This window comes from Ciona robusta, chromosome 1 (assembly GCF_009617815.1).
Source record: "Ciona robusta chromosome 1, ASM961781v2".
NCBI classification, from domain to species: Eukaryota; Metazoa; Chordata; class Ascidiacea; order Phlebobranchia; family Cionidae; genus Ciona; species Ciona robusta.
In genome coordinates, this window is record NC_143235.1 from 5,123,034 (window position 1) to 5,137,524 (window position 14,491).

The 14,491-nt window shown below is 35.5% G+C and overlaps 3 protein-coding genes across 3 annotated transcripts; all 3 read right to left on the reverse strand.

The window, feature by feature from the left end:
* Positions 1-1,500: 1,500 nt before the first annotated feature.
* On the reverse strand, positions 1,501-6,508 carry LOC149741731 (uncharacterized). The gene is made up of 13 exons (XM_089890768.1): positions 6,267-6,508; positions 6,050-6,181; positions 5,650-5,769; positions 5,522-5,584; positions 4,470-4,551; positions 3,225-3,384; positions 2,984-3,070; positions 2,509-2,726; positions 2,321-2,414; positions 2,091-2,263; positions 1,945-2,034; positions 1,829-1,881; positions 1,501-1,770 (listed from the first exon to the last, which is right to left on the reverse strand). Exons 1-13 carry the CDS (start codon positions 6,345-6,347, stop codon positions 1,738-1,740), a joined length of 1,386 nt encoding a protein of 461 aa, XP_089746894.1. The 5' UTR covers positions 6,348-6,508; the 3' UTR covers positions 1,501-1,737.
* A 1,937-nt stretch (positions 6,509-8,445) lies between these two features.
* Positions 8,446-10,013, reverse strand: LOC149741732 (sodium- and chloride-dependent neutral and basic amino acid transporter B(0+)-like). The gene is made up of 4 exons (XM_089872105.1): positions 9,752-10,013; positions 9,484-9,693; positions 9,259-9,426; positions 8,446-9,201 (listed from the first exon to the last, which is right to left on the reverse strand). The coding sequence occupies exons 1-4, from the start codon at positions 9,911-9,913 to the stop codon at positions 9,013-9,015; spliced, it is 729 nt and encodes a 242-aa protein (XP_089728231.1). The 5' UTR covers positions 9,914-10,013; the 3' UTR covers positions 8,446-9,012.
* Positions 10,014-11,710: 1,697 nt separating this feature from the next.
* LOC149741733 (sodium- and chloride-dependent neutral and basic amino acid transporter B(0+)-like) lies at positions 11,711-13,281 on the reverse strand. Its single transcript, XM_089890714.1, has 4 exons — positions 13,023-13,281; positions 12,755-12,964; positions 12,530-12,697; positions 11,711-12,472 (listed from the first exon to the last, which is right to left on the reverse strand). Exons 1-4 carry the CDS (start codon positions 13,182-13,184, stop codon positions 12,284-12,286), a joined length of 729 nt encoding a protein of 242 aa, XP_089746840.1. The 5' UTR covers positions 13,185-13,281; the 3' UTR covers positions 11,711-12,283.
* Positions 13,282-14,491: the final 1,210 nt, after the last annotated feature.

Consider the following 14,491-nt stretch of genomic DNA (forward strand, 5'->3'; position numbering starts at 1 on the left):
GTAGACAGGCATTTGGCAAGTTTTATAATGCAGCACACCTTTATAATTTTATTTAGATTAAATTCTAAGCCACCAGAATTATTAAGCAAACTATTTAAGCATGGTCAATAGGTGTTCCGTAGTTGGATAAAAATACTTGGATAAGGGTACCATCTTTGCATGTTATGATCATGAAGAAGTGGCAAGAAGATCTTCAATCAGTAACATCATCAATATATTCTTTAACAACAAACAGAGATGTGTAAATAATCTGTCAGGAAGAAAGACTAGTAAAATTTAAACAGCGACAAAGGTCTAAAGTTAGACACAACACTTAGTACGAAGGGAGGCTATCGTGAGTTTGTTTGTATTATACAGTCTTAATTTATGATGTGCTGTATGACCCATTTTTGGACCTCGAGGAAGAGCCTCTGTCCTGCTTTAACAAAAAAACCTCGAGTAGAAAATGGGTTATAAGCAGCAGGACAGATCAAGGCATAAGCACCTTTAGACAAAAGGCTAATGCTTGTGTTTATCCAATATCCGATATTGTTTTTAAGGACCGGTTTTAAAAGTTCGCAACGGACATATCAATTAACTTACTTGTTGTTACTGCGGTGTTCTTTTGCTAAATATATATATAGGCTGTCTTAAAAAACTTCTGTTTTAAGCCAAATACTATTTTCACTCAGCGACTGAGCCAAACTAAACTGTCGGTAAAACTTACTTGTATGCCGCACGTGGTTAAAAGTAACTCCTATCTGTTCAGTCATGCTTAAACATTTATAAAAAATATAAGATGTTGATAAAATAACCCGAAAAAAAAGGTAATTTAACCGGGAATGGTAAATAAACTGTTATTTGATGCAAAAACTACAGCCAGACAGCAAAATCCATTCATAAAACCGTGACGTAACAATGTATTATAATGGGCATTATTCGCGTCAATAGGCCTCTTATTTTCTGAGCAGTTTCGGTGTATTCCTAGCCCGTGTATTGAGTAGGCCATGACCTATGTTGTGATATATTTGTTCTGACTGACATATTTGTACCGGGCGCTGATATATATGCAGTGGTAAATATAATTTTATTTTCAAATATTTAATTGGTATTTTAAACAACATATTTTTCCAAGTAATTTTACAATAGATGAAAAAAATTGGAATGTAAGGCATCCTGTTTGAGATAAGGGTTGGTAAATTGGGTAACGTTTACTAATTTTACTAAACTACTCTAAAATAAGTTTGTTAGTGGTACTTGGTTAATCTAGGCTACAAATATAACTTTAACTCAATCCTGCTGACTAAAACGAAAACTCAAGTTGCGAAGTGTAAACGTCATGTCCGGAATATTTTTAATGGAGTGTTGTAATAAATTTAGACCGGGTGGTCATTAAATGTGTTCCGACGCATGCACATTAGTCCGGGTCTAAATATAACACAACACCAGACCAAGTATATCACAACAATGGCATTCAAAGTGGTAAGTGGAAATTGAGTTTTACCAAAACAAATAACCAAATTGCTTCCAACAGCTTTGTTTATTGTACATTAAAATATCATCATTTGCGATCCAATATTAAGCAGTTAAAACTCCCCAATTCAAACTAAAAATGTGAATTGAACCAACATCGTAAAATATAAGAATGGGTGAGCATTTTAGTTTCATTGACGCTGAAGCCATCTTTTGATGTTATGGACATCATGGAAGCAGTGATAGAGTACAAAGTTCACCTCAAGTATAAGCAGTTTCACTTGTTTAGTATTCTTCTGGGTTGTAGTCGTAATTACCCTGTACATAATATTTCAAGTCAAAGTTCATCAACCAAATACCACAACATTAAAACTACCTGTCGGTCATATTGTTTGTTCTCAGGATTAGCTTGTTGGTATTCCATACGATCTGTTAAATGTTTCCTTTTTTTACAAATTTCCATAAAAGATTATGACTATTCAAGTAACATACCTTTTTCTGGGTAGTAACCATTGTTGGAGGAATTGTCTTGAGCCATGTTATTGTAAGCATCACCTTCGCCACCATAACGTCTACCTGGCTCTAAACAACAGCATTATCAGTATAAGAAAACATTGCCATTATAAAAATAAAAGTACCTTCATAATTCTGTTGATATTCTTGCTTTATTGTCTGGTCATATTCTTGTTTCATTCCAGGATTACTAACATATTCATCTTTAATCGTAGTCATTGACTTATCATCTCGTTTGTCTTCTTTTACATCTGAACGACTATCTCTGTCTTTTCCGCGGTCTCGATCTCGATGACGCCTTTAAAGTGAACCAGGAACATTATTAAACCAACTTCAAATTAGTTTCAATAAATACCTTTCTTTATCTTTATCGGACCTATCTCGATCCCTGTGACGATGCCTGGACTCCCGATCTTTGTCACGACTTCTCTCTTCTTTTTTTCCATTTTCTATTATATTACTCCAGTTAATAAAATCAGTTACTTGTTTGAAACAAGCAAAGTAATTATGCAACAACAACTTATATTTAACATTAAAATATACCTCCATCTCCACCATCTACTGCACCACTTGCCCTTTCATCATTCTTGCTTCGTGAAGATTTATGATCAGATTCCCGCTTTCTATCACGGTCGCGACGATCTTTATCACCACGATCATCACGCCTGCGCTTTTCACGATCACGATCTCGATCCCGATCTCTGTTTCGATCTTTATCCCTATCCGACCTTTCCCGATCGCCTGATTTTCTTCGTTTTTCTCTGTTGGCAAAATATAAAGAAGCACTCCAGTTACACATAATTTGATTATATATGGTTATAGGCAGAAATCAGTGCTAGGCCACTAGGGGATCAGTAGCAGACTTTTGTTTATTCTAAAGTGTAATTACTACAAAAAGGTAAAAAAAACGGGACATACATACATACACAAAAACAAAAGTTTATATTTTGGTAGAACATGACGCCACTTTTGATGCAGCATGTTTTCTAGATAGGGGTACTTGAATTTAAAACACTACCTTTCCCTATCCCTTTCACGAGGTCGATCTTCAGATTTTCGTACTTTATCATCATCATGACTTCTTCCACTATCACGCTCCTTTTCTCTAAAATAATTATTAAGAAATGATTATCAAGAATTAATAGAAACCATGCATAACATTCTGATATTATATTATTATTACCACAAATACTTTAAATATCCACTATGAATAGCAAAACCAAATACAGTATAAAACATTATAAAGCTACAGTTGATACCTTTCTGATCGACGATTAGAGTCATCAGGACCTGCACGCGTCGATCCTAATCCTCCACCAAACCTTCGAGGTCTCCAACCTTTAACTGTACGTCCACGCTCAACATCAACAAGAACTCGACGGCCGTCAATTTTTTTTCCATCCGCACTTTTATAAGCAGCTAAAAATGAAGGTACATCGATAAGAAGTATGTTCAAGTTAAATAAGATAAGTGAGCAACGTATGGCTTTTGTAAAACAAATTTTCTGCAAAATCCATCATAGGAAACTGATCTATTTTAAAGCTGTATTCGTTGTTTTTGTTTTGGAACAGGTACACGAAATTGATATCAAAGCCTACCTCTTACCACATCTGTGTGCGAGTGTGTGGTTGACTAACAAACAATACAACAAACAACAAACACACGAAATTAATTTTTAAAATGTAAGCTTACTGGCCTGATGGTGTTGATGGTGATTAGTGTTGGTTGGTATGCAGTTGATATTTGCAACAATGCTTTATTTTCACATCCGTTGGTTTATATTACTTACCAACTTACTTACACTGATTTTACACTCAAGACTCAAACAATACAAAGACTTTTACCAATCTTATAAAAACTATGAATTAAAATTATACCATTGTTATCTCCTAATTCATTTAACATTGATATATTATATAAAAAAACATTAAAACTTGATAAAAGGTTTTATGTTTTTACTTCATTGTACAAACCCACAACAAACTCAACACGCTGAAACTTTATTTCTCTCTCCATATAACCTTGGCCCTTACCAAGCCTACTGAGTTTTTGCTCTTACCAAGCTTGTATTGAATATAAACTTTTGTTTAACTTTGATTTGAATGCGGTGGCTATATTATTAAATGCACTTCTTATTTACAAGATGGGTGTGTGTTTAATTCAACTAACTCACTGGTTGTGCAAGCTATACAAACCCTTCTTACCCATATTCCAATTTAATACAAACCTAATTATTGTCACTGAACGCAAGAATCGGAAATTTTCTAGGCTTTTCGGGATGGTGAAATGGGTCCACTGACGAAAACGCCCGTGGTCACCACTCACTTTCTATCAAGCTGTATAAACAGCAACAACATGTGATAAGCAACTTTACAAACAACATTAACAGTTTAAGATAATATAACAGCCTATAAAAAACAGATTTTTTCTTTTTACCAAGACCTTTTCTTGATTACTTGATTTGCAAGTATTTTTGAATGTAGGAAGTCAATTTAAATGCTTACTGTGCATGTCTCTTTCCCGATCAAACTCAACGAACGCATAACCACGTGGTTTCCCAGTTGCAACATCCTTTACTATTGTTACCTGCAATATAAATATAACATATTAAATAAAAAAACCTTCCAGTTAATATAAACCCCTAGTAACGGCATAAGCAACCTATTAAAAAAATGACATTTGCGTAATGATGTTGTTCTGTTTCAAGTGTTCACTTAGAAGTTAGTAGTTGTAGGTGATTAATCTTGGGGACCTTTTTTAATATGTGGTTGACAATTTAGAGTTTTAGACAGACAAGAAGGGACTGGTTGGTTAGAGCAATAGCCGACAGTAACACAGTCTGTGGGGGTCCTCTCCCAGGTTGAAATGCCACAATTCGTAACATATAATTTTTTTATGAAGAAAAGTCTAATCTTATCTTTAACTGAATAATCGAAGCCAACATAAAATAAATTGTTAAACAACATTATATTGATGATGTTCTGGTTTTAAACAACAGAAAACAGCATTTAAAAGTCTCAATCATGGTTAATGCTACTTTATTTCCATCTTCGCCCATTTTTTGTAATATTTAAACACAAAAATGCAAGATATCACTGAAAGCTGTGCAACCACACAGGCACAGCATCAAATACAAGAATGTCTATTTAACGAGAAGTCTTAGTTTCACATAGCGAGCGATTCTGGTGTTTTAGTTAGCGAGATGTGGTTTCGTAGTGTCGAAATTGGGTTAATAGAAATAGGGGGAAATATGTTCACTCTTTACGATAAATTCAAGTTTGCCACTTTCAAGCATATTACACTTTATATGTGAACAGTTCAACTTTACAAAACTCAACGTATTTTTATTTCTAAATTAACTTATTTTTGATGAAGAAACGTTGCAGTTTGAGCAGAGCTTGACATTTTTTTGGTTTTTTTTGGCATTGTATATTATACTGTTCTACTGTCCGATGATAAAAAAACCTAGTGCAAAAAAACAAACAATATTTCACTCACAAAAATTTTACAATTATGTGAAACCGGTCCAACAAAAAAAAATAAATGAAATTCCCACCTTTCGTATCTTTCCATATGTTTCGAATTCCCTTCGTAGTTTGCTTTCTGTTGTGTCGTAATTCTGCAACATAAAACCATGTTAATAAAGTAGGCTAATATTTTAAATCAATTTTAATAAACACTTACAATTCTTGATACAAATAAAGTTTTGAATGCATCTCCACCAGCATTCGGATCATTGTGCGGATCCCAACCCTTTATTTCTTCTTCTATCTCCTCAGCTCGCTTTTCCAACTTCTCCTTTATCTAAAAAATAAAAGTTGTATAAGATTTGGTAACAGTTCAATAGATAACATCCATGGTGAACCAGGATGCAGTCTAAGGTTCACATATCGCCAAATTCAAATATTTTAAACTTAAATATCCTGCAGAAATGGTAAAAAACTGGCTAATTTGGTTATGTGCGATTCATTTTTTTGCCATAATTGATTGATTGGAAGAAATACTGTTTTTAAAAACCCGTTTCAATTATAAATATATATATATAGAGAGTGATATACTATGAAAAACTTTGCAATAACTTTACTTTTCGTGTTTTCTTTTCTTCTTTTGTTTCTCCCCTGGTTGGTGGTGGAGTGTCTTTTGGATCTTCGAATAAATGGGAGAAATTTCCCAAACCAGTATAAGGTGCTCGCTCACGATCTTTCTCCCATGTTAACTACACAACAAAAAGTTAAAGTAACATTAAAAATCGCTTTTTTTAGCGAACTGATAAACTTTAGGGCACAAACCGTAAGACTTACCGGTTGCAATGGCGCTTTATATGGAATTGCATCTCGAGGTGCGAACAATGCAAGTAAATTAGGTGGCAGAAACTGAGTCATTTTGGTCAAATATATAGGGGTAAACGAATCTAAAGGTTTACTGAAACTAAACTTTTACTGGCTGGTTCCAATCACCTTGATATAAAGTGACCACTCAAACAAGAACAAGCACGATTTAATTTTGCGTCACGACTCACTGTGTGAGCGCATAATGGGCCCTTTTGTGACCAAACAAAAAAAACAAGAGAGAAAATATCAATATATAAAATAAAAGACTTGTAAAAAGGAATATCTGCCCAAAGAGATATATGAAACTTTGATATATTAAAACCATTTTAATCTCTTTGATCTTTCTAAACAGGGGGAAACCAAAGTCATAACGCAAAATAACATATTTTTTATATATCTTCCATTGAATAACAGAAACATTTTTTTTTGAAATGCGGAGATCAAAGAGATTACCATGTTTTAATCTCTTTGGTGAAGATCAAACGAAAAAACTTAAATGGTATGCAGAAAGTATAATCAGTGATTCTGAGATAATCTACGTTTATCTTTCTAGGATATATGTGTGTGACGTAATAATGCACGCAAGCAGGAATGTGATTTTCCCGCGTAAAGTATTCGAAGAGGGCGGCCATTTTTTCAGAACAGACAGACGTGAAAGGTGGAGTCAAAAATTAAACTCGTTTTGTTTTTATAGAGTTTAATTGATTAATATTAAAGTATAAAAAATAAAGTTGCACTCCCTGGAAAATTGCTCCTACAATGAATCAGGATCAGTTTCGTGTCGGTATGCATGGATATGGGTGCTAAAAATTAAAAAAACGGTTTTAATAAAACATTATACCATTTGACAGTCCTTACACCCGATGTAGCTGTTGATGAATCTTTCAACAGCATGTTCATCAACCCGGATTGCCAATTTTCTTCCGCTTCCCCTTCACCTCCCCCTCCTGTTTGTTCGACCCCAGAACTTGTTTCATTTTGTTCTGGCGTGTCCGACATTAACCCACGTGTTGCAACCCTGCGATCCAAGAGACGAAGAGCTGAATCTGGCGCTGCTGACCCGGATGAGGTAAAGGCCAAGCTCTTAAGGAATAGGCTTGAGATCCGAGAGCAGGTATTTTAAACTCCTGATTAACAATATGTATAGGCTAACTCCACGGCCTACTTGAGATAGATCTCTAGTAAGCCGTGGCTGACTCTTTATGTCACACTGTAGGTGCTTGCAAGTAATCAAGCGCGGGAGGAGAGGGAGGCGGTAAAGCAGAAGCTGATTGTTCGGATGGCTGTCGAACAACATCAGATGGCTGTCGAGCAAAATCAGATGGCTGTGAGGCAGGAAGCAAAGGAGATTGCTTTATATAAAGCAAAATTGGCAAAGTTGCATTGGCAGTAAACCAACAGCCGGAACTGTATTCTTTTTTATTCTAAGAACGAAGTAAATAGCCATATTTATCACAATAGATTTTTGTGCGAATTGTTTGCATTAATATATGGATGTGATAAGTATGGCTATTCTGTTCCTTCTTCGTATAACTCCATACTTTTCCTTTTTTAAAAAAATCATAAAATTTATACTTTAAAAACTCAAAAATATTTCTTTTTTTTTATTAAAACCATAAAATTTATTTTTTTAAATCCCAAAAATATTTCTAGTTGTTGTTTATTTTCTAAAATCATAAAATATAAAATTTGATTTTTGATTTAGTTCATGTTGTTTTAAAAAACTTTTTTTTTGTTTTAACTTATTCCTTTGTTATTTTGCAGGTCCGATGCTCTGCGACCCAAATTTAGATCTCGGGGAAGAGCCTCTGACCTGCTTTAACAAAAAAACCCTCGAGAATTGATAAATTTGGGTAGAGCAGCAGGTCAGATCAGAGAATAAGGACTCTGAGTCAAAAGGCTGTAGGACACACTGAATTCAACAGCAAACAAAACGTGGCAGCAGATACTAGATGAAAAAATTAATTTATTGTTCATGTTACGAATTTCAATGCTTGCTTGTCATTAATAGTGACTGATGTGATTTTTTTTCTATATCGATGCTTTTACGCTTTAAACCCACAGTTCCACATGCGCAATTTTGTGTGTGTACGATTTGTGCATATGCCTAATTGGAAGAGCGCAATATATCACCAGTGTGCAATAAACATAGTTTTGTTGTTCTGTATTTAAAATGCGATTAGGTACATGTACGTAAAACAACACAATTATTACCCGGCTATTTACATTAGGTTTTAAATGTAAGATTTTGTTTTGTAAAATACGGTGATAATAGTACCATAGTATACTGAAGTGTACTATGATAGTACTGTGGGGTAAGATGGGACACATTTAGCACATAATATCCCAATATCCCTATCGTGGTTAAAATAATTAACAAAGGTTCATGGGAGTCGTGAGAATACGGTTTAATACTTCTTTGAATATTACTAAATTGGACGAGAAAATTGTATGAAAAGGTGTCCCATCTTCCCTCACCCTACTTGGCCAACTATATGTTAACATAGGTTATTAATATTACAACATACTGTTACAAAAACTGCCAAGTGGTAAAATGATACTATAATAGACAAGAAATGTATTAAGTCCTTTGGAGTTACTTTGTGTAAGTTGTAGACCTATATAATTAATGATTCAGTATAGTTTAAATTTCCTTTGTAGCACCATCAGGTGAAAAGTTTATTTACAGCATGAATTGTAAAACTACACATCATGTTTACATCTTAGTTTGTTCAGTTTCACCGTTGTCATGTGCATACACTGGATTGCCCTTTCCTTTCTCGCTCTCATGCTGGTTTCTTTCTTCAGCAATTGCTAATGCCTCCTCCGGTTCATCCATATTGGCATACCTTACACCACGATGTTCTTTTAGGTAAGGTCCCCAGTCTGATGCAGGGGACGAAGCCTAGAAGTTGGAACATGAGCACTTATGTTTTACCATAATTTTTGTTCCAAAAAATACCTTGAATACACTTCCTTTATTTTTCACAATAGCCACGATGCCAAATATTGAAACGAAAATGATAGCAGTTGCAATGATGAGCCAACCAATCACTGTCGCGAATTCTGGATACTCATAACCTCCGATAGATTTGGTATCAAACGTCGCAAGAGACCAAACTAAGATCGCCTGAAAAGCAAAAGATAAAAACCCAATATTTAAAAGTTACAATATTTTTATTTATACCGTTAACAGCAACGGTGATATGAAGAACCAACATGCTCTCCAATACAACCAGAACCACCAATTCTTCTTCCCGATCATCATTTCGATGTCTTCAATGAAACGATTCCCACCATAGATGTAACAAACTCCAAAAAGTTCCATAACTGCCACAAAGAGCAATCCCCAACCAGCAGCGTAGTGATCGATTAGGTTTACCCAGTATAACCCGGTCTATAACATAAAATTCTCTTTAGCATATGCTCCGAATGATATTACATACGTAACTTACATTAGTAACGCACACGAGGCCAAGGAGGAACATAACGACCGATAGCATCAGCATCAACTGCCATCTTCTACTGCGGAACTGGCGTGGGAACGAATCTGTAATTGCCGTGCTGACAGTTTCAAGAATCGTGAATTGACTGTCGAGTCCAAGGGTGAACAACATGAGGAAAAAGAGGATGGCCCACAACGGCGAAACGGGTAACTGGGCTATTGCTTCGGGATATGCGACAAAGGCCAATCCAAATCCTAAAAGAAACAACAAGGTTTTAAAATAGATATATTCTTTGCTTGGGTGAAGGGGTGGATTTGGTCCGTTAAAAATATATAGAATATAGTGTTGTGAGGAAAAACAGAACGTTAGCGCATGACATCACATATTTCGTAGTTTCAACAATTATCAATTCCACTCTGAGAGTCATTAGATTAAGATAAACTTATAGTAGGGTGGGGGAAGATGGGACACCCTTTCATTCTATTATATATTTTTTTATACTTTAATATTAATCAATTTTTTAATTGATTAATATTAAAGTATAAAAAATAAAGTTGCACTCCCTGGAAAATTGCTCCTACAATGAATCAGGATCAGTTGCGTGTCGGTATGCATGAATATGGGTGCTAAATATTAAAAAAAACGGTTTTAATAAAACATTATACCATTTGACAGTCCTTACACCCGATGTAGCTGTTGATGAATCTTTCAACAGCATGTTCATCAACCCGGATTGCCAATTTTCTTCCGCTTCCCCTTCACCTCCCCCTCCTGTTTGTTCGACCCCAGAACTTGTTTCATTTTGTTCTGGCGTGTCCGACATTAACCCGCGTGTTGCAACCCTGCGATCCAAGAGACGAAGAGCTGAATCTGGCGCTGCTGACCCGGATGAGGTAAAGGCCAAGCTCTTAAGGAATAGGCTTGAGATCCGAGAGCAGGTATTTTAAACTCCTGATTAACAATATGTATAGGCTAACTCCACGGCCTACTTGAGATAGATCTCTAGTAGGCCGTGGCTGACTCTTTATGTCACACTGTAGGTGCTTGCAAGTAATCAAGCGCGGGAGGAGAGGGAGGCGGTAAAGCAGAAGCTGATTGTTCGGATGGCTGTCGAACAACATCAGATGGCTGTCGAGCAAAATCAGATGGCTGTGAGGCAGGAAGCAAAGGAGATTGCTTTATATAAAGCAAAATTGGCAAAGTTGCATTGGCAGTAAACCAACAGCCGGAACTGTATTCTTTTTTATTCTAAGAACGAAGTAAATAGCCATATTTATCACAATAGATTTTTGTGCGAATTGTTTGCATTAATATATGGATGTGATAAGTATGGCTATTCTGTTCCTTCTTCGTATAACTCCATACTTTTCCTTTTTTAAAAAAATCATAAAATTTATACTTTAAAAACTCAAAAATATTTCTTTTTTTTTTATTAAAACCATAAAATTTATTTTTTTAAATCCCAAAAATATTTCTAGTTGTTGTTTATTTTCTAAAATCATAAAATATAAAATTTGATTTTTGATTTAGTTCATGTTGTTTTAAAAAACTTTTTTTTGTTTTAACTTATTCCTTTGTTATTTTGCAGGTCCGATGCTCTGCGACCCAAATTTAGATCTCGGGGAAGAGCCTCTGACCTGCTTTAACAAAAAAAACCTCGAGAATTGATAAATTTGGGTAGAGCAGCAGGTCAGATCAGAGAATAAGGACTCTGAGTCAAAAGGCTGTAGGACACACTGAATTCAACAGCAAACAAAACGTGGCAGCAGATACTAGATGAAAAAATTAATTTATTGTTCATGTTACGAATTTCAATGCTTGCTTGTCATTAATAGTGACTGATGTGATTTTTTTTTCTATATCGATGCTTTTACGTTTTAAACCCACAGTTCCACATGCGCAATTTTGTGTGTGTACAATTTGTGCATATGCCTAATTGGAAGAGCGCAATATATCACCAGTGTGCAATAAACATAGTTTTGTTGTTCTGTATTTAAAATGCGATTAAGTACATGTACGTAAAACAACACAATTATTACCCGGCTATTTACATTAGGTTTTAAATGTAAGATTTTGTTTTGTAAAATACGGTGATAATAGTACCATAGTATACTGAAGTGTACTATGATAGTACTGTGGGGTAAGATGGGACACATTTAGCACATAATATCCCAATATCCCTATCGTGGTTAAAATAATTAACAAAGGTTCATGGGAGTCGTGAGAATACGGTTTAATACTTCTTTGAATATTACTAAATTGGACGAGAAAATTGTATGAAAAGGTGTCCCATCTTCCCTCACCCTACTTGGCCAACTATATATTAACATAAGTTATTAATATTACAACATACTGTTACAAAAACTGCCAAGTGGTAAAATGATACTATAATAGACAAGAAATGTATTAAGTCCTTTGGAGTTACTTTGTGTAAGTTGTAGACCTATATAATTAATGATTCAGTATAGTTTAAATTTCCTTTGTAGCACCATCAGGTGAAAAGTTTATTTACAGCATGAATTGTAAAACTACACATCATGTTTACATCTTAGTTTGTTCAGTTTCACCGTTGTCATGTGCATACACTGGATTGCCCTTTCCTTTCTCGCTCTCATGCTGGTTTCTTTCTTCAGCAATTGCTAATGCCTCCTCCGGTTCATCCATATTGGCATACCTTACACCACGATGTTCTTTTAGGTAAGGTCCCCAGTCTGATGCAGGGGACGAAGCCTAGAAGTTGGAACATGAGCACTTATGTTTTACCATAATTTTTGTTCCAAAAAATACCTTGAATACACTTCCTTTATTTTTCACAATAGCCACGATGCCAAATATTGGAACGAAAATGATAGCAGTTGCAATGATGAGCCAACCAATCACTGTCGCGAATTCTGGATACTCATAACCTCCGATAGATTTGGTATCAAACGTCGCAAGAGACCAAACTAAGATCGCCTGAAAAGCAAAAGATAAAAACCCAATATTTAAAAGTTACAATATTTTTATTTATACCGTTAACAGCAACGGTGATATGAAGAACCAACATGCTCTCCAATACAACCAGAACCACCAATTCTTCTTCCCGATCATCATTTCGATGTCTTCAATGAAACGATTCCCACCATAGATGTAACAAACTCCAAAAAGTTCCATAACTGCCACAAAGAGCAATCCCCAACCAGCAGCGTAGTGATCGATTAGGTTTACCCAGTATAACCCGGTCTATAACATAAAATTCTCTTTAGCATATGCTCCGAATGATATTACATACGTAACTTACATTAGTAACGCACACGAGGCCAAGGAGGAACATAACGACCGATAGCATCAGCATCAACTGCCATCTTCTACTGCGGAACTGGCGTGGGAACGAATCTGTAATTGCCGTGCTGACAGTTTCAAGAATCGTGAATTGACTGTCGAGTCCAAGGGTGAACAACATGAGGAAAAAGAGGATGGCCCACAACGGCGAAACGGGTAACTGGGCTATTGCTTCGGGATATGCGACAAAGGCCAATCCAAATCCTAAAAGAAACAACAAGGTTTTAAAATAGATATATTCTTTGCTTGGGTGAAGGGGTGGATTTGGTCCGTTAAAAATATATAGAATATAGTGTTGTGAGGAAAAACAGAACGTTAGCGCATGACATCACATATTTCGTAGTTTCAACAATTATCAATTCCACTCTGAGAGTCATTAGATTAAGATAAACTTATAGTAGGGTGGGGGAAGATGGGACACCCTTTCATTCTATTATATATTTTTTTATACTTTAATATTAATCAATTTTTTAATTGATTAATATTAAAGTATAAAAAATAAAGTTGCACTCCCTGGAAAATTGCTCCTACAATGAATCAGGATCAGTTACGTGTCGGTATGCATGAATATGGGTGCTAAATATTAAAAAAAAACGGTTTTAATAAAACATTATACCATTTGACAGTCCTTACACCCGATGTAGCTGTTGATGAATCTTTCAACAGCATGTTCATCAACCCGGATTGCCAATTTTCTTCCGCTTCCCCTTCACCTCCCCCTCCTGTTTGTTCGACCCCAGAACTTGTTTCATTTTGTTCTGGCGTGTCCGACATTAACCCGCGTGTTGCAACCCTGCGATCCAAGAGACGAAGAGCTGAATCTGGCGCTGCTGACCCGGATGAGGTAAAGGCCAAGCTCTTAAGGAATAGGCTTGAGATCCGAGAGCAGGTATTTTAAACTCCTGATTAACAATATGTATAGGCTAACTCCACGGCCTACTTGAGATAGATCTCTAGTAGGCCGTGGCTGACTCTTTATGTCACACTGTAGGTGCTTGCAAGTAATCAAGCGCGGGAGGAGAGGGAGGCGGTAAAGCAGAAGCTGATTGTTCGGATGGCTGTCGAACAACATCAGATGGCTGTCGAGCAAAATCAGATGGCTGTGAGGCAGGAAGCAAAGGAGATTGCTTTATATAAAGCAAAATTGGCAAAGTTGCATTGGCAGTAAACCAACAGCCGGAACTGTATTCTTTTTTATTCTAAGAACGAAGTAAATAGCCATATTTATCACAATAGATTTTTGTGCGAATTGTTTGCATTAATATATGGATGTGATAAGTATGGCTATTCTGTTCCTTCTTCGTATAACTCCATACTTTTCCTTTTTTTAAAAAAATCATAAAATTTATACTTTAAAAACTCAAAAATATTTCTTTTTTTTTATTAAAACCATAAAATTTATTTTTTTAAATCCCAAAAATATTTCTA